Source organism: Mus musculus, chromosome 4, assembly GCF_000001635.26.
Source record: "Mus musculus strain C57BL/6J chromosome 4, GRCm38.p6 C57BL/6J".
Classification (NCBI taxonomy): domain Eukaryota; kingdom Metazoa; phylum Chordata; class Mammalia; order Rodentia; family Muridae; genus Mus; species Mus musculus.
Genome location: NC_000070.6, coordinates 113510152 through 113536462, shown reverse-complemented (window position 1 = coordinate 113536462; position 26311 = coordinate 113510152). Strand labels below are relative to the sequence as shown.

At 35.9% G+C, this 26311-nt stretch overlaps 1 protein-coding gene across 2 annotated transcripts in view; it reads left to right on the top strand.

Annotated features, from left to right (window-relative positions):
• Positions 1-26311, top strand: part of Skint5 (selection and upkeep of intraepithelial T cells 5) — a 521613-nt gene that overhangs the window by 463041 nt on the left and 32261 nt on the right. Inside the window, exons 51-54 of one of the 2 annotated variants that reach the window (NM_001167876.1) lie at positions 703-765; positions 12305-12367; positions 19309-19371; positions 24376-24438. In NM_001167876.1, coding sequence (NP_001161348.1) covers positions 703-765; positions 12305-12367; positions 19309-19371; positions 24376-24438 — 252 coding nt within the window. The remainder of the gene's footprint in view (positions 1-702; positions 766-12304; positions 12368-19308; positions 19372-24375; positions 24439-26311) is intronic. The other variant, NM_001167878.1, reaches the window with a different exon arrangement.

Here is a 26311-nt window from a genome sequence, read left to right as displayed (position 1 = left end):
TTAGATGCAAGGCAAGTTTGGATAAGGGCATTGGTGTTTGAAAATGTGAATATATTATGGCAGAAAGTTAGGACAAATCTAAAGGTCAAGGAACCACCTATGGACAAGTGGAGAGGGATAAAATTAATATTGGTTCTGATATGTAACATGCTAATTTGCTAGGTCACCCTATACTTAAATAGCAGCAATGTGTAAATGCCTGCTGATAACAGTTACAGTAAACAGGATCATATAAGAAGATATTCTTAACAAGCTGCTCTAGGCCTCTGGTATTGGGAAATTTTGACATTAGGAATCCAGTTTTGAACAAGTGAAATCTAAGAGCAGTGATTGTCTAAGGAAGAAATCAGAAAAAAATTGTATTCCATGTGTTTTTTAGGGTGTATTCATTTGATCAGGGAAGGGTTACTATTGGAACCATTAGTGCAGATCCGAAAAAGGTACAGTAGAACGTTTCCTGCCATCAGTAAATCAAATGGAGACATATCTTAGGCCACACAGCAAACCGTAACAACCATTTTCCTCTTATCAGCCAGAAAAGAATAAGCAGGCATAGATGTTTCAATGAAGTTTATAAATATAATGCATGCTGCTGCTTATAGTGCTGCTCTAGACTTGGGAAAAGATAAACAACTTACTCTTTACTATCAAAACTTTATGATATAAAAATCACTAATTGAATTTATTGTCCTTTGCCCTTAGAGACGAAAAAATTGCTGTTGAACAGAATTATGTCGATTCTTGAAAGTTCCACTGTGCATCAAGGTATCATCATTGAAGATATCAAAACAGAAATTAAACCTTTTTCTCTGAAGAACTACAGACGATGTTTAATGGCATTAGTGAAAGTGCCCAGCTGCTAATATTTCCTTGCTCTCAGGAAAAACTAATACAGGAGAAATTACAAGAATGTTTGGAAGTACAAGAAAGTGTGTTAATTTTCATTTGTTAAAGGTCCAATGCCAAAATTAAAATTGCAAGTAATTGGTATTGTATTAGGACACATGGTGAGAATAGGATGTAATCTAACTATGATTTCACAGACTTATTAGAACTCAGAATGGCCTTTTTAAAAGGTTTATAATCACTTAATAATAAGTTCTAAGTAATCACAGATGTTAAAAAATAGGTATGGAAGTTATATATGTGACATTAAAATATAAAAGATGAAATTGGTGAAAGTGTTGATATCTTGTCCATCAATGTATGTAAAAAGTATCTTTAGTGACCTAGGGTACAGGAATAATATTATTGTGATTCAAGAGATAGCCTTTGGTGAAATTTAGGATGATACTCTGTGTGCATAGGGGAAAATGATGATATATCCCATGAAAAGCTACCCTAGACATTGCTAATTGTTCATTGATAAGACATAACAGGAGCAGTGTTTCCATATTAAAGGAGGAGCTAAGATGGAAATGCCAAGAATTCAACTTTGAAAATGATTATCTCACCACCTTGTATGGTTAGGTCAATAGCAGTTGACTAAAGAAATATGAAAGTAGGTTATCCATCTGGTAAAAGTACAATAAGAGAGTAAATATATAGAGGAAATTGACAAATCATGAACTTCAACTGCATCTGTTTGTTTGTTTTTTCAAAGAAAAACTCAACATGTTAACAGCTTTTAAAGGTTAAAATAGAATAATTCAATCAATATGACCATTTCAGTAGTGGAATCCCTCTACAAACTTTATTGCCTAATACCTGATAGAAAATGAGTAAAAGAACTGATTTTGTACTACCCTTTGCATTAAGAAAGACAAAGAATATTTTACTCTATTGTACCTACTTACTCCAAAACCAGATATTAGGTAAAGATCTTCTAAGTGGTATGTTAAATAGTATAACTCTATGTCAATATTTGTGACAAAAAAGACTTTGCTCAATAACCACAGGAAATAATACACAGAAAAATTATCCAGGCCAGCAGAGTCACCCAACACCCGCAAGGGCCCACACAGGATTCCCCACAGGATCCTAAGACCTCTGGTGAGTGGAACACAGCGTCTGCCCCAATCCAATCGTGCAGAACCTGAGACTGTGGTAACTAGGGAAGCAATGGACCCGGGCCTGACCTGGGGCACAAGTACCTTCCAATCCACTCGAACACCGGGTTGTCTTGCCAGTGGAGTCGCACAACACCCGCAAGGGCCCACACAGGTTTCCCCACGGGATCCTAAGACTTCTGGTGAGGGGAACACAACTTTTGCCAGGAGGCAGGTTCGAACACCAGACATCTGGGTACCTTCCCTGCAAGAAGAGAGCTTGCCTGCAGAGAATACTCTGACCAATGAAACTAAGGAGAGATCTAGCCTCCCAGGTCTGCTTATAGAGGCTAACAGAGTCACCTGAGGAATAAGCTCTAACCAGAGACAACTATAACAGCTAGCTTCAGAGATTACCAGATGGCGAAAGGCAAACGTAAGAATCCTACTAACAGAAATCAAGACCACTCACCATCATCAGAACGCAGCACTCCCACCCCACCTAGTCCTGGGCACCCCAACACAACCGAAAATGTAGACCCAGATTTCAAAACATTTCTCATGATGATGGTAGAGGACATCAGGAAGGACTTTCATAACTCACTTAAAGAAATACAGGAGAGCACTGCTAAAGAGTTACAGGCCCTTAAAGAAAAGCAGGAAAACACATCCAAACAGGTGATGGAAATGAACAAAACCATACTAGAACTAAAAAGGGAAGTAGACACAATAAAGAAAACACAAAGCGAGGCAACTCTGGAGATAGAAACCCTAGGAAAGAGATCAGGAACCATAGATGCGAGCATCAGCAACAGAATACAAGAAATGGAAGAGAGAATATCAGGTGCAGAATATTCCATAGAGAACATAGGCACAACAATCAAAGAAAATGGAAAATGCAAAAAGATCCTAATTCAAAACATCCAGGAAATCCAGGACACAATAATAAGACCAAACCTAAGGATAATAGGAGTGGATGAGAATGAAGATTTTCAACTCAAAGGACCAGCAAACATTTTCAACAAAATTATTGAAGAAAACTTCCCAAATCTAAAGAAAGAGATACCCATGAACATACAAGAAGCCTACAGAACTCCAAATAGACTGGACCAGAAAAGAAATTCCTCCCGACACATAATAATCAGAACAACAAATGCACTAAATAAAGATAGAATATTAAAAGCAGTAAGGGAGAAAGGTCAAGTAACATATAAAGGGAGGCATATCAGAATTACACCAGACTTTTCACCAGAGAATATGAAAACCAGAAGAGCCTGGACAGATGTTATACAGACAGTAAGAAATCACAAATGTCAGACCAGGCTACTATACCCGGCCAAACTCTCAATTACCATAGATGGAGAAACCAAAGTATTCCATGACAAAACCAAATTCACACATCATCTTTCCATGAATCCAGCCCTTCAAAGGATAATAACAGAAGAAAAGAAGCAATACAAGGACGGAAATCATGCCCTAAAACAAGCAAGAAAGTAATCCATCAACAAACCAAAAAGAAGACACCCACAGGAACAGAATGCCAACTCTAACAACAAAAATAACAGGAAGCAACAAATACTTTTTCTTAATATCTCTTAATATCAATGGACTCAATTCCCCAATAAAAAGACATAGACTAACAGTCTGGCTACACAAACAGGACCCAACATTCTGCTGCTTACAGGAAACCCATCTCAGGGAAAAAGCCAGACACTACCTCAGAGTGAAAGGCTGGAAAACAATTTTCCAAGCAAATGGTCTGAAGAAACAAGCTGGAGTAGCCATTCTAATATCGGATAAAATCAACTTCCAACCCAAAGTTATCAAAAAAAACAAGGAGGGACATTTCATACTCATCAAAGGTAAAATCCTCCAAGAGGACTTCTCAATTCTGAATATCTACGCTCCAAATGCAAGGGCAGCCACATTCATTAAAGACACTTTAGTAAAGCTCAAAGCACACATTGTACCTCACACAATAATAGTGGGAGACTTCAACACACCACTTTCATCAATGGACAGATCATGGAAACAGAAACTAAACAGGGACACAGTGAAACTAACAGAAGTTATGAAACAAATGGACCTGACAGACATCAACAGAACATTTTATCCTAAAACAAAAGGATATACCTTCTTCTCAACACCTCATGGGACCTTCTCCAAAACTGACCATATAATTAGTCACAAAACAGGCCTCAACAGATACAAAAACATTGAAATTGTCCTATGCATCCTATCCGACCACCATGGACAACGGCTGATCTTCAATAACAACATAAATAATAGAAAGCCAACTTTCACGTGGAAACTGTATAACGCTCTTCTCAATGATAACTTGGTCAAGGAAGGAATAAAGAAAGAAATTAAAGACTTTGTAGAGTTTAATGAAAATGAAGCCACAACGTACCCATACCTATGGGACACAATGAAAGCATTTCTAAGAGGGAAACTCATAGCTCTGAGTGCCTCCAAGAAGAAACGGGAGAGAGCACATACTAGCAGCTTGAAAACACATCTAAAAGCTCTAGAAAAAAAGGAAGAAAATTCACCCAAGAGGAGTAGACGGCAGGAAATAATCAAACTCAGGGGTGAAATCAACCAAGTGGAAACAAGAAGAACTATTCAAAGAATTAACCAAACGAGGAGTTGGTTCTTTAAGAAAATCAACAAGCTCGATAAACCATTAGCTAGACTCACTAGAAGGCACAGGGACAACATCCTAATTAACAAAATCAGAAATGAAGAGGGAGACATAACAACAGATCCTGAAGCAATCCAAAACACCATTAGGTCCTTCTACAAAAGGCTATACTCAACAAAACTGGAAAACCTGGACAAAATGGACAGATTTCTGGACAGATACCAGGTACCAAAGTTGAATCAGGATCACGTTGACCATCTAAACAGTCCCATATCACCTAAATAAATAGAAGCAGTTATTAATAGTCTCCCAGCCAAAAAAAAAAAAAAAAAAACCCAGGACCAGAAGGGTTCAGTGCAGAGTTCTATCAGACCTTCAAAGAAGATCTAATTCCAGTTCTGCACAAACTATTTCCCAAAATAGAAGTAGAAGTTACTCTACCCAACTCATTTTATGAAGCCACTATTACTCTGATACCTAAACCACAGAGAGACCCAACAAAGATAGAGATCTTCAGACCAATTTCTCTTATGAATATTGATGCAAAAATCCTCAATAAAATTCTCGCTAACCGAATCCAAGAACATATTAAAGCAATAATCCACCCTGACCAAGGAGGTTTTATTCCATGGAGGCAGGGATGGTTTAATATACGAAAATCCATCAATGTAATCCATTATATAAACAAACTCAAAGACAAAAACCACATGATCATCTCGTTAGATGCAGAAGAAGCATTTGACAAGATCCAACACCCATTCATGATAAAAGTCTTGGAAAGATCAGGAATTCAAGGCCCATAACTAAACATGATAAAAGCAATCTACAGCAAACCAGTAACCAACATCAAAGTAAATGGAGAGATGCTGGAAGCATTCCCACTAAAATCAGGGACTAGACAAGGCTGCCCAGTTTTTCCCTACCTTTTCAACATAGTACTTGAAATATTAGCCAGAGCAATTGGACAACAAAAGGAGATCAAGGGGATACAAATTGGAAAAGAGGAAGTCAAAATATCACTTTTTGCAGATGATATGATACTATATATAAGTGACCCTAAAAATTCCAACAGAGAACTCCTAATCCTGATAAACAGCTTCGGTGAAGTAGCTGGATATAAAATAAACTCAAACAAGTCAATGGCCTTTTTCTACACAAAGAATAAACAGGCTGAGAAAGAAATTAGGGAAACAACACCCTTCTCAATAGTCACAAATAATATAAAATATCTTGACGTTACTCTAACTAAGGAAGTGAAAGATCTGTATGATAAAATATTCAAGTCTCTGAAGAAAGAAATTAAAGAAGATCTCAGAAGATGGAAAGATCTCCCATGCTCATGGATTGGCAGGAACAACATTGTAAAAATGGCTATCTCGCCAAAAGCAATCTACAAATTCAATGCAATCCCCATCAAAATTCCAACTCAATTCTTCAACGAATTAAAAAGAACAATCTGCAAATTCATCTGGAATAACAAAAAACCTAGGATAGCAAAAACTCTTCTCAAGGATAAAAGAAGCTCTGGTGGAATCACCATGCCTGACCGAAAGCTTTACTACAGAGCAATTGTGATAAAAACTGAATGGTACTGGTATACTGACAGACAAGTAGCCCAATGGAATAGAATTGACGACCCAGAAATGAACCCACTCACCTATGGTGACTTGATCTTCAACAAGGGAGCTAAAACCATGCAGTGGAAGATAGACAGCATTTTCAACAAATGGTGCTGGCACAACTGGTTGTTATCATGTAGAAGAATGCAAATCGATCCATACTTATCTCCTTGTACTGAGGTCAAATCTAAGTGGATAAAGGAACTGCACATAAAACCAGAGACACTGAAACTTATAGAGAAGAAAGTGGGGGAAAACCTTGAAGATATGGGCACAGGGGAAAATTCCTGAATAAAACAGCAATGGCTTGTGCTGTAAGATCAAGAATTGACAAAAGGTACCTCATGAAACTCCAAAGCTTCTGCAAGACAAAAGACACCGTCAATAAGACAAAAAGACCACCAACAGATTGGGAAAGGATCTTTACCTATCCTAAATCAGATAGGAGACTAATATCCAACATATATAAAGAACTCAAGAAGGTGGACTTGAGAAAATCAAATAACCTCATTAAAAAATATGGCTCAGAACTGAACAAATAATTCTCACCTGAGGAATACCGAATGGCAGAGAAGCACCTGAAAAAAATGTTCAACATCCTTAATCATCAGGGAAATGCAAATCAAAACAAACCTGAGATTCCACCTCACACCAGTCAGAATGCCTAAGATCAAAAATTCAGGTGAAGCAGATGCTGGCATGGATGTGTAGAAAGAGGAACACTCCTCCATTGTTGGTGGGATTTCAGGCTTGTACAACTACTCTTGAAATCAGTCTGGCGGTTCCTCAGAAAATTGGACATAGTACTACAGGAGGACCAGCATTACCTCTCCTGGGCATATATCCAGAAGATGTCCCAACTCGTAAGAAGGACACATGCTCCACTATGTTCATAGCAGCCTTATTTATAATTGCCAGAAGCTGGAAAGAACCCAGATGTCCCTCAACAGAGGAATGGATACAGAAAATGTGGTACATCTTCACAATGGAGTACTACTCAGCTATTAAAAAGAATGAATTTATGAAATTCCTAGCCAAATGGATGGACCTGGAAAGCATCATCCTGAGTGATTTAACACATTCACAAAGGACCTCACACAATATGTACTCACTGATAAGTGGATATTAGCCTAAGACCTAGGATAACCAAGATATAAGATACAATTTGCTAAACACATGAAACTCAAGAAGAATGAAGACTGAAGTGTGGACACTATGCCCCTCCTTAGAAGTGGGAACAAAACACCCATGGAAGGAGTTACAGAGACAGAGTTTGGAGCTGAGACGAAAGAATGGACCATGTAGAGACTGCCATATCCAGGGATCCCCCCCATGGTCAGCTTCCAAACGCTGACACCATTGCATACACTAGCAAGATTTTATCGAAAGGAGCCAGATGTATCTGTCTCTTGTGAGACTATGCCGGGGTCTAGCAAACACAGAAGTGGATGCTCACAGTCAGCTAATGGATGGATCACAGGGCTCCCAATGGAGGAGCTAGAGAAAGTACCCAAGGAGCTGAGGGGATCTGCAACCCTATAGGTGGAACAACATTATGAACTAACCAGTACCCTGGAGCTCTTGACTCTAGCTGCATATGTATCAAAATATGGCCTAGTCGGCCATCACTGGAAAGAGAGGCCCATTGGACACGCAAACTGTATATGGCCCAGTACAGGGGAACGCCAGGACCAAAAAAAAAAAAAAAAAAAACAAAAAAAAAAAAATGGGAATGAGTGGGTAGGGGAGTGGGGGGGAGGGTTTGGGAGACTTTTGGGATAGCATTGGAAATGTAATTGAGGAAAATATGTAATAAAAATAAATAAATTAAAATAAATAAATAAATAAATAAATAAATAAATAAATAAATAGAGAAGAAAAAAAAAAAAAAAGAAAAATTATCCAGTCAATTAGTTTCATTAAATGGATGATAAATATTTGGAAGCTTTTGATAAAGATTCCTCACAGAAAAATCTTTAAGCTGGGTGTTGTTGGTGTATGCCTTTAATCTCAGCTCTTGGGAGTCAGAGACAGGGTTATTAATGAGTTGGAGGCCAGCCTGGTCAACAGAGTGAGTTCCAGGACAGCAAGTAATACAGCCATTGAATTCCTCTACAAACTTTATGAGATAGCACTTGATAAAAATTATTAAACAACTGCTTTTTTTACTACCCTTTCTGCTGAGAAAGACAACGAAAATTCTATACTAATATATGTATATGTATATATATATATATATATATACATATATATATATATATGTATATATATATATATATGTACATATATATACATATACTTATGCCATGAACACACAGAAGAGGAAATGTTTTCTATGGAGAATGCTAAATAGTCAAACTCTATGTCAATATTTTAGCAAGAAAAAACATTCTGCAATAAATAACATAAATAATAGATAGATAAATTCTCCAGTCAATTACTTTTATTACATGAATGGTATTTTGTTGGCAGCTTCTTACTGAGATTCTTCATAGAAAATATATAAGGAATGACAAACAAATGCAGTATTCTTTTTTTTAATTTTTTATTAGGTATTTTCTTCATTTACATTTCCAATGTTATTCCAAAATCCCCTAGACACTCCTCTCACTCCCCTATTCCCCCAATTCCACTTCTTGGCCCTAGAGTTCCCTCTTATTTATGTATACTGAGGTACATATATTTGGCAAGACCAAGGAGCTTCTCTTCCCAATGAGGGCCGACTAGGCCATCTTCTGATAAATATGCAGTTAGAGATATGAGTTCCAGGGTGTACTGAGTAGTTCATATTGTTGTTCCACCTATCGTGTTGCAGACCCCTTTAGCTCCTTGGGTATTTTCTCAATTTCTTCCATTGGGGGCCCTGAGTTCCATGCAATAGCTGACTGTGAGCATCCACTTCTGTGTTTGCCAGGCCCCTGCATAGCCTCACAAGAGACAGCTATATCAGGGTCCTTTCAGGAAAATCTTGATGGTGTATGCAATGGAGTCAGAATTTGGAGGCTGATTATGGGATGGATCCCCAGGTATAGCAGTCTCTGGATGGTCCATCCTTTCATATCTGTTCTAAACTTTGTCTCTGTAACTCATTCCATGGGTGTTCTGTTACCAAATCTAGGAAGGGGAAAGGATCCACACTTTGGTTTTCATTCTTCTTTAGTTTCATGTGTTTTGAAAATTGGATAATGTGTCTTGGATATTCTAATTTTCTGGGCAAATATGAGCTTATCAGTGAGTGCATATCATGTGAGTTCTTTTGTGATTGCGTTTCCAAACACAAGATGATGCCCTCCAGGTCCATCCATTTGCCTAGGAATTTCATAAATTCATTCTTTTTAATAGCTGAATAGTACTCCAGTGTGTGAATGTACCACATTTTCTGTATCTATACCTCTGTTGAGGGACATCTGGCTTCTGTCCAGCTTCTGGCTATTATAAATAAGGCTACTATGAATATAGTAGAGCATGTGTCCTTCTTACCATTTGGTCCAACTTCTGGGTACATGCCCAGGAGGAGTATTGCTGAATCCTCTGTTAGTACTATGTCCAATTTTCTGAGGAACCGCCAGACTTAATTCCAGAGTGGTTGTACCAGCTTGCAATCCCACAAGCAATGGAGGAATGTTGCTCTTTCTCCACATCCTCGCCAGCATCTGCTTCACCTGAATTTTTGATCTTAGCCATTTTGACTGGCTAAGGTGAGGTGAAATCTTAGGGATGTTTTGATTTGCATTTACCTGATGATTAAGGATGCTGAACATTTTTTCAGGTGCTTCTCAGCCGTTTGGTTTTCCTCAGGTGAGCATTCTTTGTTTAGCTCTGAGCCCCATTTTTTAAAGGTGTTATTTGATTTTTGGGAATCCACCTTCTTGAGTTCTTTATATATATTGGATATTAGTCCCCTATCTTTAGGATATGTTTAGGATAGGTAAAGATCCTTTCCCAATCTGTTGGTAGCCTTTTTGTGTTATTGACAGTGTCTTTTGACTTACTGAAACTTTGTAATTTTATGAGGTCCCATTTGTTGATTCTTAATCTTGCAGCACAAGCCATTGCTGTTCTATCCAGGAATTTTTTACCTGTGCCCCTATCTTCAAGACTTTTCCCCACTTTCTCCTCTATACATTTTACCGTCTCTGATTTTTTTAAGGAGTTCCTTGATACACTTAGATTTGACCTCAATACAAGTAGATAGGAATGGATCAATTTGCATTCTTCTACATGATAACTTCCAGTTGTGCCAACACCGTTTGTTGAAAATGCTGTCTTTTTTCCACTGGATGATGTTAGGTCTCTTGTCAAAGATAAAGTGGCCATAGGTGTGTGGGTTCATTTCTGGGTCTTCAATTCTATTCTGTTTATCTACTTGTCTGTTGCTATACCGGTACCACGCAGATTTTATAACAATTGCTCTGTAGTACAGCTTTAGGTCAGGCATTGTGATTCCACCAGAGGTTCTTTTATAATTGAAAACTCCAGTATTTTACATGTGAAAGTTTGATATATCACAATCTAATGTGACAATGCAGAAAATTTTATTTGATGTCTGTAAACAAAGAAGTACAAAAGTGTACATGTACATATTGTTAGGATCTATCATGACCTTTATTTCTGTTATAAATAATAGAATTTTAATTTTTGAGGACATAAGGAGAATGCAACAGGAAATTATTATTTTACCTGACCTACTGTCAAATGATATATCATGTTTTTCCACTTTGAGTAGTTGAGCGTTTGTGTAATCAGGTTAAAATGTAAAAAAGTTGTTTTTAGAAACACAAATATGAAGGTTATTCGATTCTGGCTCTGAACTTCTGTAGTTTTGCCCTGCACCATGTGCTGAAGTGACATTTGTAAGGTTGAAAACACTTTAATATATATGAATGAATACATTTTTGTTTATGTGGAATTCTTAAAAAGTTTGTAAAATCAAGATGGGATATATAGAAGAACAAATATACAAAATGGATTGCTAGGTTCAACCAAAGATGATTGTGACAACTGGCATGAAAGGGATAATTATACTCAAAATCACATGTTATTTACCAGCTGGTAATATTGATACATGATGCAGACACAATCAAGTTCAGATACCGACAGAGCAGTTTTTAGTTCAAGTGCTATCCTCTGCCATCCACATTCAAACTCAATTAAACCATGCTGAATAGGAATGAACAATTTTGCTCAGTATCTTTAAGGTATTTGAAGGTAGCTTTGTGAGCAAGAATAAGTCCCAACTTATTTACGAAGATTATACAAGGTCTGTAGAAAATTTCACTTATTTGAACCCTATATTGGTTTTAGGGTTAAACTTAATGATATGGTAACGAAATGAAAGACACATTAGGATAAGGGCATTGGTGTTTGAAATTATGAATATATTATGGCAGAAATGTAGGACAAATCAAAAGGCCTAGTAACCACCTATGGACAAGTAGAGAGTGACAAAATTGATATTGGTTCTGATATGTAACATGCTAATTTGCTAGGTCACCCTATACCCAAATACTAGATATTTGCAAATGCCTGCTAATGTAGTTAAGATAAAAAAGGATTATATAATAACATATTGTGAACAAGCAGCTCCAGGCTTCTGGTAGTATGTTATCTGGAACTTCTATTGTGGGAAATTTTGTCATTAGGTACCCAGTTTTGAACAAGTATAATGTAAGAGCAGTGATTGTCTTAGGTAGAAATCAGAAAAAAATCTAGTTATTCCATGTTTTTGAAGGTGTATTCATTTGATGAAGGAAGATTTACTATTGGGACAGTGAGTGTATATCCAAGAATGGTACACCAGAACTTCTCCTGCCATCAGTAAATCAAATGTAGACCCAGCTTAGGTCACAGAGGAAAACATACTGGCCATTTTCCTCTTTTGAGCCAGAAAAGAATAAACAGGCAGAAATGTTTCAATGAAGTTTACAAATCTAATGCATTCTGCTGCTTACAGTACTGCTCTAGACTTGGGAAAAGATAAACAACTTACTCTTTACTACCAAAACACTATGATATAAAAATCACTAATTGAATTTACTGTCCATTGCCCTTAGAAACGAAAAAATTGCTGTTGGAGAGAATTCAGTCGATTCTTGAAAGTTCCAGTGTGCAGCAAGGTATCACCATTGAAGATATCAAAATAATAATTAAACATTTTTCTCTGAAGAACTACAGATAAGATTTAATGGCATTACTGAAAACGCCTAGCTCCTAATATTTGCTTACTCTCAGGAAAAACTAATCCAGGGAAAACAATAGGAATGTGGTGACTAAAGAAATATGATAGCAGCTTTACCATCTGGTACAAGTACAATAAGAGTGTAAATATATAGAGGATACTGCTAAACCACGTACATCACCAGCATTAGTTTATTAGATTGTTTGTTTTGTTGAAGAAAAACTCAACATGGCAATAGCTTTTAGAGTTTAATATAGATATAAATTGAATATTTGCACCTCAGCAATGGAATTCTTCTACAACCTTTATTGCCTAGTACTTGATAGAAAGTGATTAAAAAACTGATTTTGTAGAACCCTTTATACTAAGAAAGACAAATAATATTTTACTTTATTGTACCTACTCACTCCAAAAAAAGATGTTATGTTAAGATCTTCTTAGGGTTATGTTAAATAGTATAAATCTATGTAAATATCTGTGCAAGAAAAGTCTTTGCACAATAACCTCTAGAAAAGATTCATAAAAATTATCCAATCATTTAGATTTATTAAATGGATGATAATTGTTTAGAAGCTTTTGATAAAGATTCCTCAGAGAAAAGCTTTAAGCTGGGTGGTGATGATGAATGCTTTTCATCCCAGCTTTTGGGAGGGAGAGGCAGGCAAACTAATGAGTTTAGGCCAGCCTAGTCTACAGAGTGAGTACACTGTGTAAATATACCACATTTTCTGTATCCATTCCTCTGTTGAGGGACATCTGGCTTCTGTCCAGCTTCTGGCTACTATAAATAAGGATGCTATGAACATAGTAGTGCATGTGTCCTTCTTACCAGTTGGTCCATATTCTGGGTATATGCCTAGGAGGAGTATTGCTGAATTCTCTGGTAGTACTATGTCCAATTTTCTGAGGAATCACCAGACTTATTTCCAGAGTGGTTGTACAAGCTTGCAATAGCACCAACAATGGAGGAATGTTCCTCTTTCTCCACATCCTCGCCAGCATCTGCTTTACCTGAATTTTTTATCTTAGCCATTCTGACTTGTGTGAGGTGAAATCTCAGGGTTGTTTTGATTTGCATCATTTACCTGATGATTAAGGATGCTGAACATTTTTTCAGGTGCTTCTCAGCCATTCAGTATTCCTCAGGTGAGAATTCTTTGTTTAGCACTGAGCCCCATTTTTTAAAGGGGTTATTTGATTTTTTGGGAGTCTACCTTCTTGAGTTCTTTATATATATTGGATATTAGTCCCCTATCTGGTTTAGGATAGGTAAAGATCCTTTCCCAATCTGTTGGTAACCTTTTTGTGTTATTGACAGTGTCTTCTGCCTTACAGAAACTTTGTAATTTTATGAGGTCCCATTTGTTGATTTTCAATCTTGTAGCACAAGCCATTGCTGTTCTGTCCAGGAATATCCCCCCTGTGCCGATATCTTCAAGACTTTTTCCCACTTTCTCCTCTATAAGTTTTACTGTCTCTGTTTTTTTTATGGAGTTCCTAAATACAATTAGATTTGACCTTAATACAAGTAGATAGGAATGGATCAAATTGCACTCCTCTACATGTTAACTGCCAGTTGGGCCAGCACCATTTGTTGAAAATGCTGTCTTTTTTTCCACTGGATGGTTTTAGGTCTCTTGTCAAAGATCAAGTGGCCATAGGTGTGTGGGTTCATTTCTGGGTCTTCAATTCTATTCCATTTGTCTACTTGTCTTTTGCTATACCAGTACCACGCAGATTTTATGACAATTGCTCTGTAGTACACCTTTAGGTCAGGCATGGTGATTCCACCAGAGGTTCTTTTATTATTTAAAACTCCAATATTCTACATTTGTAATTTGATATGACACAATCTAATGTGACAATGCAGAAGATATTATTTGATGTCTGTAAACTAAGGAGTGCAAAAGTGTACATGAACATATGGTTAGGATCTATCATGGCCTTTATTTCTGTTATAAATAATAGAATTTTAATTTTTACGGGCTTAAGGAGAATGCAACCGGAAATTATTATTTTAACTGACCTACTGCCAAATGATATATGATGTTTGGCAACTTAGAGGAGTCGAGCATTTACATAATCAGGTTAAAATGTGAAAAAGTTGTTTTTAGAAACACAAATATAAAGATTATTCGATTCTGGCTCTGAACTTCTCTAGTTTTGATATGTTCCTTGTCCTGAATTGACCTTTGAAAGGTTGAAAATGCTTTAATATATATGAATGAATACATTTTTGTTTAGGTGGAGTTCTTAAAAAGTTTTTAAAATCAAGACTGGTTATTTAGAGGAACAAATATAAAAAATGGATTTCTAGGTTCAACCAAGGATGAATGTGACACTGGCATGATAGGGATAATTACACTAAAAATCACATTTATTTACCAGCTGGTAATATTGATACATGATGCAGACACAATAGAGTTCAGATACTGACAGAGTAGTTTTTAAATCAAGTGCTATCCTTTCCTATCCAAATTCAAACTCATTTAAACCATGCTGAATAGGAAAAAACAATTTTGCTCAGTATCTTTAAGGTATTTGAAGAAAGCTTTGGGAGCAAGAATGAGTCCCAACTTATTTACAAAGATTATATAAGGTCTGTAGAATATTTCAATGATTGGAACCCTACATTCGTTTTAAGGTTAAACATAATGATATGGTAACTAAATGCAAGGCAGGTTAGGATAAGGGCATTTGTGTTTGAAATTGTAAATATATTTTGGCAGAAATTTAGGACAAATCTAAAGGCCTAGGAACCACCTATGGACAAGCAGAGAGGGATAAACAGATATTGGTTCTGATATGTAACATGCTAATTTGCTAGGTCACCCTATACCCAAATACAAGATATTTGCAAATGCCTGCTAATGCTGTTAAGGTAAAAATGATTATATAATAAGATATTGTGAACAAGCTGCTCCAGGCTTCTGGTATTATATTATCTGGTACTTTTACTGTGGGAAATTTTGTCATTAGGTACCCAGGTTTGAACAAGTATAATCTAAGAGCAGTGATTGTTTTAGGTAGAAATCAGAAAAAAAGCTTCTTATTCCATGTTTTTGAAGGTGTATTCATTTGATGAGTGAAGATTTACTATTGGCACAGTGAGTGTATATCCATGAAAGGTACACCAGAACTTTTCGTGCCATCAGTAAATCAAATGGAGACCCAGCTTAGGTCACACAGCAAAACGTACTGGCCAATTTCCTATTTTGAGCCAGAAAAGAATAAGCAAGCAGAAATGTTTCAATGAAGTTTACAAAACTAATGCATGCTGCTGCTTGCAGTGCTATTCTCGACTTGGGTAAAGAAAAACAGCTTACTCTTTCCTAAAAAAATCTATAATATAAAAATCACTAATTGAATATATTCTCCTTTGCCATTAGAGACAAAAAACTTGCTGTTGGACAGAATTCATTCGATTCTTAAAAGTTCCAGTGTGCAAAAAGGTATCACCACTGAAGATATCAAAACAGTAATTAAGCATTTTTCTCTGAAGATTTACAGATAAGGTTTAATGGCATTCGTGAAAGTGCCCAGCTCCTAATATTTGTTTACTCTCAGGAAAAACTAATTCAGAAGAAACAATTGGAATGTGGTGACTAAAGAAATATGATAGCAGCTTTACCATCTGGTACAAGTTCAATAAGAGTGTAAATATATAGAGGATACTGCCAAACCATGTGCATCACCAGCATTAGTTTATTAGTTTGTTTGTTTTGTTAAAGAAAAACTCAACATGGCAATAGCTTATAGAGTTTAATATAGATATTCATTGAATATTTGCATTTCAGCAATGAAATTCCTCTACAACCTTTATTGCCTAGTACTTGATAGTAAGTGATAAAAAAACTGATTTTGTAGTACCCTTTATACTAAGAAAGACAAATAATATTTTACTTTATTGTACCTACTGACTACAAAAAAAAGATGTTATGTTAAGATATTCTTAGGGTTATGTTAAATAGTATAAATCTATGTAAATATTTGTGCGAGAAAAGTCTTTGCACAATAACCACTAGAAATGATTCATAAAAATTATCCAATCATTTAGATTTATTAAATGGATGATAATTGTTTAGAAGCTTTTGATAAAGATTCCTCAGAGAAAAACTTTAAGCTGGGTGGTGATGATGAATGCTTTTCATTCCAGCTTTTGGGAGGGAGATGTAGGCAAATGAATGAGTTTAGGCCAGCCTAGTCTACAGAGTGAGTACACTGTGTAAATATACCACATTTTCTGTATCCATTCCTCTGTTGAGGGACATCTGGCTTCTGTCCATCTTCTGGCTACTATAAATAAGGATGCTATGAACATAGTAGTGCATGTGTCCTTCTTACCAGTTGGTCCATATTCTGGGTATATGCCTAGGAGGAGTATTGCTGAATCCTCTGGTAGTACTATGTCCAATTTTCTGAGGAACCACCAGAATTATTTCCAGAGTGGTTCTACAAGCTTGCAGTAGTGCCAACAATGGAGGAATGTTCCTCTTTCTCCACATCCTCGCCAGCATCTGCTTCACCTGAATTTTTTATCTTAGCCATTCTGACTCCTGTGAGGTGAAATCTCAGGGTTGTTTTGATTTGCATTTACCTGATGATCAAGGATGCTGAACATTTTTTCAGGTGCTTCTCAGCCATTCAGTATTCCTCAGGTGAGAATTCTTTGTTTAGCACTGAGCCCCATTTTTTAAAGGGGTTATTTGATTTTTGGGAGTCTACCTTCTTGAGCTCTTTATATATATTGGATATTAGTCCCCTATCTGGTTTAGGATAGTTAAAGATCCTTTCCCAATCTGTTGGTAACCTTTTTATGTTATTGACAGTGTCTTCTGCCTTACAGAAACTTTGTAATTTTATGAGGTCCCATTTGTAGATTCTCAATCTTGCAGCACAAGCCATTGCAGTTCTATCCAGGAATTTCCCCCTGTGCCTATATCTTCAAGACTTTTTCCCACTTTCTCCTCTATAAGTTTTACTGTCTCTGTTTTTTTTATGGAGTTTCTAAATACAATTAGATTTGGCCATGATACAATTAGATAGGAATGGATCAAATTGCATTCCTCTACATGATAACTGCCAGTTGGGCCAGCACCATTTGTTGAAAATGCTGTCTTTTTTTTCCACTGGATGGTTTTAGGTCTCTTGTCAAAATCAAGTGGCCATAGGTGTGTGGTTTCATTTCTGGGTCTTCAATTCTATTCCATTTGTCTACTTGTCTTTTGCTATACCAGTACCACGCAGATTTTATCACAATTGCTCTGTAATACACCTTTAGGTCAGGCATGGTGATTCCACCAGAGGTCCTTTTATTATTGAAAACTCCAGTATTCTACATGTGAAATTTGATATGACACAATCTAATGTGACAATGCAGAAGATATTATTTGATGTCTGTAAACTAAGCAGTCAAAAGTGTACATGAACATATGGTTAGGATCTATCATGGCCTATTTTTCTGTTATAAATAATAGAATTTTAATTTTTAAGGACATAAGGAGAATGCAACAGGAATTTATTATTTTACCTGACCTACTGCCAAATGATATATGATATTTTGCCACTTTGAGGAGTCGAGCATTTACATAATCAGGTTAAAATGTGAAAAAGTTGTTTTTAGAAACACAAATATAAAGATTATTCGATTCTGGCTTTGACCTTCTCTAGTTTTGATATATACCTTGTACTGAAGTGACATTGAAAGTTTGAAAATGCTTTAATATATATGAATGAATACATTTTTGTTTAGGTGGAGTTCTTAAAATGTTTTTAAAATCAAGATGGGTTATTTAGAGGAACAAATATACAAAATGGATTTCTAGGTTCAACCAAAGATGAATGTGACACTGGCATGATAGGGATAATTACACTAAAAATTGCATGTTATTTACCAGTTGGTAATATTGATACATGATGCAGACACAATAGAGTAGTTTTTAAGTCAAGTGCTATCCTCTGCTATCCAAATTCAAACTCAATTAAACCATGTTGAATAGGAAAAAAAATTTTCTCAGTATCTTTAAGGTATTTGAAGAAAGCTTTGGGAGCAAGAATGAGTCCCAACTTATTTACAAAGATTATATAAGGTCTGTAGAATATTTCAATGATTGGAACCCTACATTCGTTTTAAGGTTAAACAAAATGATATGGTAACTAAATGCAAGGCAGTTTAGGATAAGGGCATTGGTGTTTGAAATTGTAAATACATTTTGGCAGTAATTTAGGACAAATCTAAAGGCCTAGGAAACACTTATGGACAAGCAGAGAGGGATAAACAGATATTGGTTCTGATATGTAACATGCTAATTTGCTAGGTCACCCTATACCCAAATACAAGATATTTGCAAATGCCTGCTAATGCTGTTAAGGTAAAAATGATTATATAATAAAATATTGTGAAAAAGCTGCTCCAGGATTCTGGTATTATATTTTCTGGAACTTTTACTGTGGGAAATTTTGTCATTAGGTACCCAGGTTTGAACAAGTATAATCTAAGTGCAGTGATTGTTTTAGGTAGAAATCAGAAAAAAAGCTTCTTATTCCATGTTTTTGAAGGTGTATTCATTTGATGAGTGAAGATTTACTATTGGCACAGTGAGTGTATATCCAAGAAAGGTACACCAGAACTTTTCGTGCCATCAGTAAATCAAATGGAGACCCAGCTTAAGTCACACAGCAAAACGTACTGGCCAATTTTCTATTTTGAGCCAGAAAAGAATAAGCAGGCAGAAATGTTTCAATGAAGTTTACAAAACTAATGCATGCTGCTGCTTGCATTGCTGCTCTAGACTTGTGTAAAGATAAACAGCTTACTCTTTCCAAAAAAAATCTATGATATAAAAATCACTAATTGAATTTATTCTCCTTTGCCCTTAGAGACAAAAAAATTGCTGTTGGACAGAATTCATTCGATTCTTAAAAGTTCCAGTGTGCAAAAAGGTATCACCATTGAAGATATCAAAGCAGTAATTAAGCATTTTTCTCTGAAGATTTACAGATAAGGTTTAATGGCATTCGTAAAAGTGCTCAGCTCCTAATATTTGCTTACTCTCAGGAAAAACTAATTCCGGAAAAACAATAGGAATGTGGTGACTAAAGAAATATGATAGCAGCTTTACCATCTGGTACAAGTACAATAAGAGTGAAAATATATAGAGGATACTGCCAAACCATGTGCATCACCAGCATTAGTTTATTAGTTTGTTTGTTTTGTTAAAGAAAAACTCAACATGGCAATAGCTTTTAGAGTATATTATAGATATTCATTGAATATTTGCATTTCAGCAATGGAATTCCTCTACAACCTTTATTGCCTAGTACTTGATAGAAAGTGATTAAAAAACTGATTTTGTAGTACCTTTTATACTAAGAAAGACAAATAATATTTTACTTTATTGTACCTACTTACTACAAAAAAAAGATGTTATGTTAAGATATTCTGAGAGTTATGTTAAATAGTATAAATCTATAAATATTTGTGCGAGAAAAGTCTTTGCACAATAACCACTAGAAATGATTCATAAAAATTATCCAATCATTTAGATTTATTAAATGGATGATAATTGTTTAGAAGATTTTGATAAAGATTCCTCAGAGAAAAACTTTAAGCTGGGTGGTGATGATGAATGCTTTTCATCCCAGCTTTTGGGAGGGAGAGGCAGGCAAACTAATGAGTTTAGGCCAGCCTAGTCTACAGAGTGAGTACACTGTGTAAATAAATATACCACAATTTCTGTATCCATTCCTCTGTTGAGGGACATCTGGCTTCTGTCCAGCTTCTGGCTACTATAAATAAGGATGCTATGAACATAGTAGTGCATGTGTCCTTCTTACCAGTTGGTCCATATTCTGGGTATATGCCTAGGAGGAGTATTGCTGAATCCTCTGGTAGTACTATGTCCAATTTTCTGAGGAATCACCAGACTTATTTCCAGAGTGGTTCTACAAGCTTGCAATAGCGCCAACAATGGAGGAATGTTCCTCTTTCTCCACATCCTCACCAGCATCTGCTTCACCTGAATTTTTTATCTTAGCCATTCTGACTCGTGTGAGGTGAAATCTCAGGGTTGTTTTGATTTTCATTTACCTGATGATTAAGGATGCTGAACATTTTTTCAGGTGCTTCTCAGCCATTCAGTATTCCTCAGGTGAGAATTCTTTGTTTAGCACTGAGCCCCATTTTTTAAAGGGTTATTTAATTTTTGGGAGTCTACCTTCTTGTGTTCTTTATATATATTGGATATTAGTCCCCTATCTGGTTTAGGATAGGTAAAGATTCTTTCCCAATCTGTTGGTAACCTTTTTGTGTTATTGACAGTGTCTTCTTCCTTACAGAAACTTTGTAATTTTATGAGGTCCCATTTGTTGATTTTCAATCTTGCAGCACATGCCATTGCTGTTCTGTCCAGGAATTTCCCCCCTGTGCCCATATCTTCAAGATATTTTCCCACTTTCTCCTCTATAAGTTTTACTGTCTCTGATTTTTTTTATGGAGTTCCTAAATACAATTAGATTTGACCTTAATACATGTAGATAGGAATGGATCAAATTGCATTCCTCTACATGTTAACAGCCAGGTGGGCCAGCACCATTTGTTGAAAATGCTTTCTTTTTTTTCCACTGGATAGTTTTAGGACTCTTGTCAAAATCAAGTGGCCATAGGTGTGTGGGTTCATTTCTGGGTCTTCAATTCTATTCCATTTGTCTAATTGTCTTTTGCTATACCAATACCTCGCAGATTTTATCACGATTGCTCTGTAGTACAGCTTTAGGTCAGGCATGGTGATTCCACCAGAGGTCCTTTTTATTATTGAAAACTCCAGTATTCTACATGTGAAATTTGATATGACACTATCTAATATGACAATGCAGAAGATATTATTTGATGTCAGTAAACAAAGAAGTACAAAAGTGTACATGACCATATGGTTAGGATCTCTCATGGCCTATATTTCTGTTATAAATAATAGAATTTTAATTTTTAAGGACTTAAGGAGAATGCAACAGGAAATTATTATTTTACCTGAACTACTGCCAAATGATAAATGATGTTTTGCTACTTTGAGGAGTCGAGCATTTACATAATCAGGTTAAAATGTGAAAAAGTTGTTTTTAGTTTTTATTTTTATTAGGTATTTAGCTCATTTACATTTCCAATGCTATACCAAAGGTCCCCCATACCCATCCACCCCCACTCCCCTACCCACCCACTCCCCCTTCTTGGCCCTGGCATTCCCCTGTACTGGGGCATATAAAGTTTGCATGTCCAATGGGCCTCTCTTGCCAGTGATGGCCGAATAGCCCATATTTTGATACATATGCAGCTAGAGTCAAGAGCTCCGGGGTACTGGTTAGTTCCTAATGTTGTTCCTCCTATAGGATTGCAGATGCCTTCAGCTCCTTGGGTACTTTCTTTAGCTCCTTCATTGGGAGCCCAGTGATCCATCCATGTGTGAGCATCCACTTCTGTGTTTGCTAGTCCCCAGCATAGTCTCACATGAGACAGCTATATCTGGGTCCTTTCAGCAAAATCTTGCTAGTGTATGCAATGGTGTCAGCGTTTGGAAGCTGATTATGGGGTGGATCTCTGGATATGGCAGTCTCTACATGGTCCATTCTTTCATCTCAGCTCCAAACTTTGTCTCTGTAACTCCTTCCAAGGATATTTTGTTCCCACTTCTAAGGAGGGGCATAGTGTCCACACTTCAGTCTTCGTTTTTCTTGAGTTTCATGTGTTTAGGAAATTGTATCTTATATCTTGGGTATCCTAGGTTTTGGGCTAATATCCACTTATCAGTGAGTACATATTGTGTGAGTTCCTTCGTGAATGTGTTACCTCACTCAGGATGATGCCCTCCAGGTCCATCCATTTGGCTAGGAATTTCATAAATTCATTCTTTTTAATAGCTGAGTAGTACTCCATTGTGTAGATGTACCACATTTTCTGTATCCATTCCTCTGTTGAGGGGCATCTGGGTTCTTTCCAGTTTCTGGCTATTATAAATAAGGCTGCTATGAACATAGTGGAGCATGTGTCCTTCTTACCAGTTGGGGCTTCTTCTGGATATATGCCCAGGAGAGGTATTGCTGGATCCTCCGGTAGTACTATGTCCAAATTATAGAGGAGAAAGTGGGGAAAAGCCTCGAAGATATGGGCACAGGGGAAAAATTCCTGAACAGAACGGCAATGGCTTGTGCTGTAAGATCGAGAATTGACAAATGGGACCTAATGAAGCTCCAAAGTTTCTGCAAGGCAAAAGACAACGTTAATAAGACAAAAAGACCACCAACAGATTGGGAAAGGATCTTTACCTATCCTAAATCAGATAGGGGACTAATATCCAACATATATAAAGAACTCAAGAAGGTGGACTTCAGAAAATCAAATAACCCCCTTAAAAAATGGGGCTCAGAACTGAACAAAGAATTCTCACCTGAAGAATACCGAATGGCAGAGAAGCACCTGAAAAAATGTTCAACATCCTTAATCATCAGGGAAATGCAAATCAAAACAACCCTGAGATTCCACCTAGCACCAGTGAAAATGGCTAAGATCAAAAATTCAGGTGACAGCAGATGCTGGCGTGGATGTGGAGAAAGAGGAACACTCCTCCATTGTTGGTGGGATTGCAGGCTTGTACAAACACTCTGGAAAAAGTTGTTTTTAGAAACACAAATATAAAGATTATTCGATTCTGCCTCTGAAGTTCTCTAGTTTTGATATGTACCTTGTACTGAATTGACCTTTGAAAGGTTGAAAATGCTTTCATATATATGAATGAATATATTTTTGTTTAGGTGGAGTTCTGAAAAAGCTTTTAAAATCAAATTGGGTTATTTAGAGGAACAAATATACAAAATGGATTGCTAGGTTCAACCAAAGATGAATGTGACACTGGCATGATAGGGATAATTACACTAAAAATCACATGTTATTTACCAGCTGGTAATATTGATACATGATGCAGACACAATAGAGTTCAGATACTGACAGAGTAGTTTTTAAGTCAAGTGCTATCCTTTCCTATCCAAATTCAAACTCAATTAAACCATGCTGAATAGGAAAAAACAATTTTGCTCTGTATCTTTATGGTATTTGAAGAAAGCTTTGGGAGCAAGAATGAGTCCCAACTTATTTACAAAGATTATTTAAGGTCTGTAGAATATTTCACTGATTGGAACCCTATATTCGTTTTAAGGTTAAACCTAATGATATGGTAACTAAATGCAAGGCAGGTTAGGATAAGGGCATTTGTGTTTGAAATTGTAAATATATTTTGGCAGAAAGTTAGGACAAATCTAAAGGCCTAGGAACCACCTATGGACAAGCAGAGAGGGATAAACAGATATTGGTTCTGATATGTAACATGGTAATTTGCTAGGTCACCCTATACCCAAATACAAGATATTTGCAAATGCCTGCTAATGCTGTTAAGGTAAAAATGATTATATAATAAGAAATTGTGAACAAGCTGCTCCAGGCATCTGGTATTATATTATCTGGTACTTTTACTGTGGGAAATTTTGTCATTAGGTACCCAGGTTTGAACAAGTATAATCTAAGAGCAGTGATTGTTTAGGTAGAAATCAGAAAAAAAAAGCTTCTTATTCCATGTTTTTGAAGGTGTATTCATTTGATGAGTGAAGATTTACTATTGGAAAAGTGAGTGTATATCCAAGAAAGTTACACCAGAACTTTTCGTGCCATCAGTAAATCAAATGGAGACCCAGCTTAGGTCACACAGCAAAACGTACTGGCCAATTTTCTATTTTGAGCCAGAAAAGAATAAGCATGCAGAAATGTTTCAATGAAGTTTACAAAACTAATGCATGCTGCTGCTTGCAGTGCTATTCTCGACTTGGGTAAAGATAAACAGCTTACTCTTTCCTAAAAAATCTATGATAGAAAAATCACTAATTGTATTTATTCTCCTTTGCCCTTAGAGACAAAAAACTTGCTGTTGGACAGAATTCATTCGATTCTTAAAAGTTCCAGTGTGCAAAAAGGTATCACAATTGATGTTATCAAAACAGTAATTAAGCATTTTTCTCTGAAGATTTACAGATAAGGATTAATGGCATTCGTGAATGTGCCCAGCTCCTAATATTTGCTTACTCTCAGGAAAAACTAATTCAGGAGAAACAATAGGAATGTGGTGACTAAAGAAATATGATAGCAGCTTTACCATCTGGTACAAGTACAATAAGAGTGAAAATATATAGAGAATACTGCCAAACCATGTGTATCACCAGCATTAGTTTATTAGTTTGTTTGTTTTGTTTAAGAAAAACTCAACATGGCAATAGCTTTTAGAGTTTAATATATATATTCATTGAATATTTGCATTTCAGCAATGGAATTTCTCTACAACCTTTATTGCCTAGTACTTGATAGAAAGTGATTAAAAAACTGATTTTGTAGTACCCTTTATACTAAGAAAGACAAATAATATTTTACTTTATTGTTCCTACTTACTACAAAAATATTATGTTAAGATCTTCTTAGGGTTATGTTAAATAGTATAAATATATGTAAATATTTGTGCGAGAAAAGTCTTTGCACAATAACCACTAGAAATGATTCATTAAAAAAATCCAATCATTTAGATTTATTAAATGGATGATAATTTTTTAGAAGCTTTTGATAAAGATTTCTCAGAGAAAAATCTTTAAGCTGGGTGGTGATGATGAATGCTTTTCATCCCAGCTTTTGGGAGGCAGAGGCAGGCAAACTAATGAGTTGGAGGCCAGCCTGGTCTACAGAGTGAGTTCCAGGAGAGCATGGACTACAGAGAGAAACCTTGTCTTGAAAAAAATAAACAAAAAACAAACAACCAAAGCAACAAACAAAAATACTAAAAAACAAAAAACAAAAGAAAAAAGTCTTTAAGAAATCAGAAATATACCCAGTATAATCAATATGAAAATTTGATATATTTCAATATAAAGAGGTCATGCAGAAGATTATATTTGATGTGTTTGAAGAGAGGATTTGAAAATTGTGAATCACAATATTGTATGATTGAATGATGGTGTTCAACGCAGCAATAAATAAGGTGAGAAGAGAATAATTCAAAGAATATGATAATTTCAACCATGGAATTCCTCCACAAACTTTATTAACTAGTAATTGAAAAAAATATTGAAAAAATCCTTTTTTTAGTACCCTTTGTACTAAGAAAAACAAGGAAAATTCAACGCTATTATACATACTTACCCAATAACACATCATAGAGGAAGGTGTTCTATAGATAAATGTAAATAGTCAAACTCTATGTCAATATTATTGCAAGAAATGTTATTGTGCAAGAACTACCAAATATAATATATATAAATTCTCCAGTCAATTAGTTTTATTACATGGATGGTAGTTTGTTGGCAGCATCTTCCTGAGATTCTTTATAAAAAAATCTATAAGTAATAACAAACATATCCAGTATGCTACATGTGAAAGTTTGATATAATTCAATCTAATCAGAAGATCCTATTTGATGTCTGTAAAGAAAAGAGTACAAAAGTATACATGAGCATATGGTTAGGATCTGTGATGGCCTTTAATTCAATTATAAATAATAGAATTTTAATTTTTAGGTCATAAGATGAATACAATAGGAAATTATTATTTTAACTGATATACTTCCAAAACATATATCATGTTTTTCCACTTTGAAAAGTATATTATTTCCATAATTAGGTTAAAATGTTGTGGAAAAAGTTGTTTATAGAAACACAAGTATAAAGATACTTTAATCTTGGCTCTGGACATCACCAGTTTTCCCATGCTTCATGTAATGAAGTGAAATTTCAGAAGTTGAATATGCTTTGTAGTTTAGCCATGCACCATGTATGAATTGACCTTTGAGAGGTCAAAAGGGTTTTG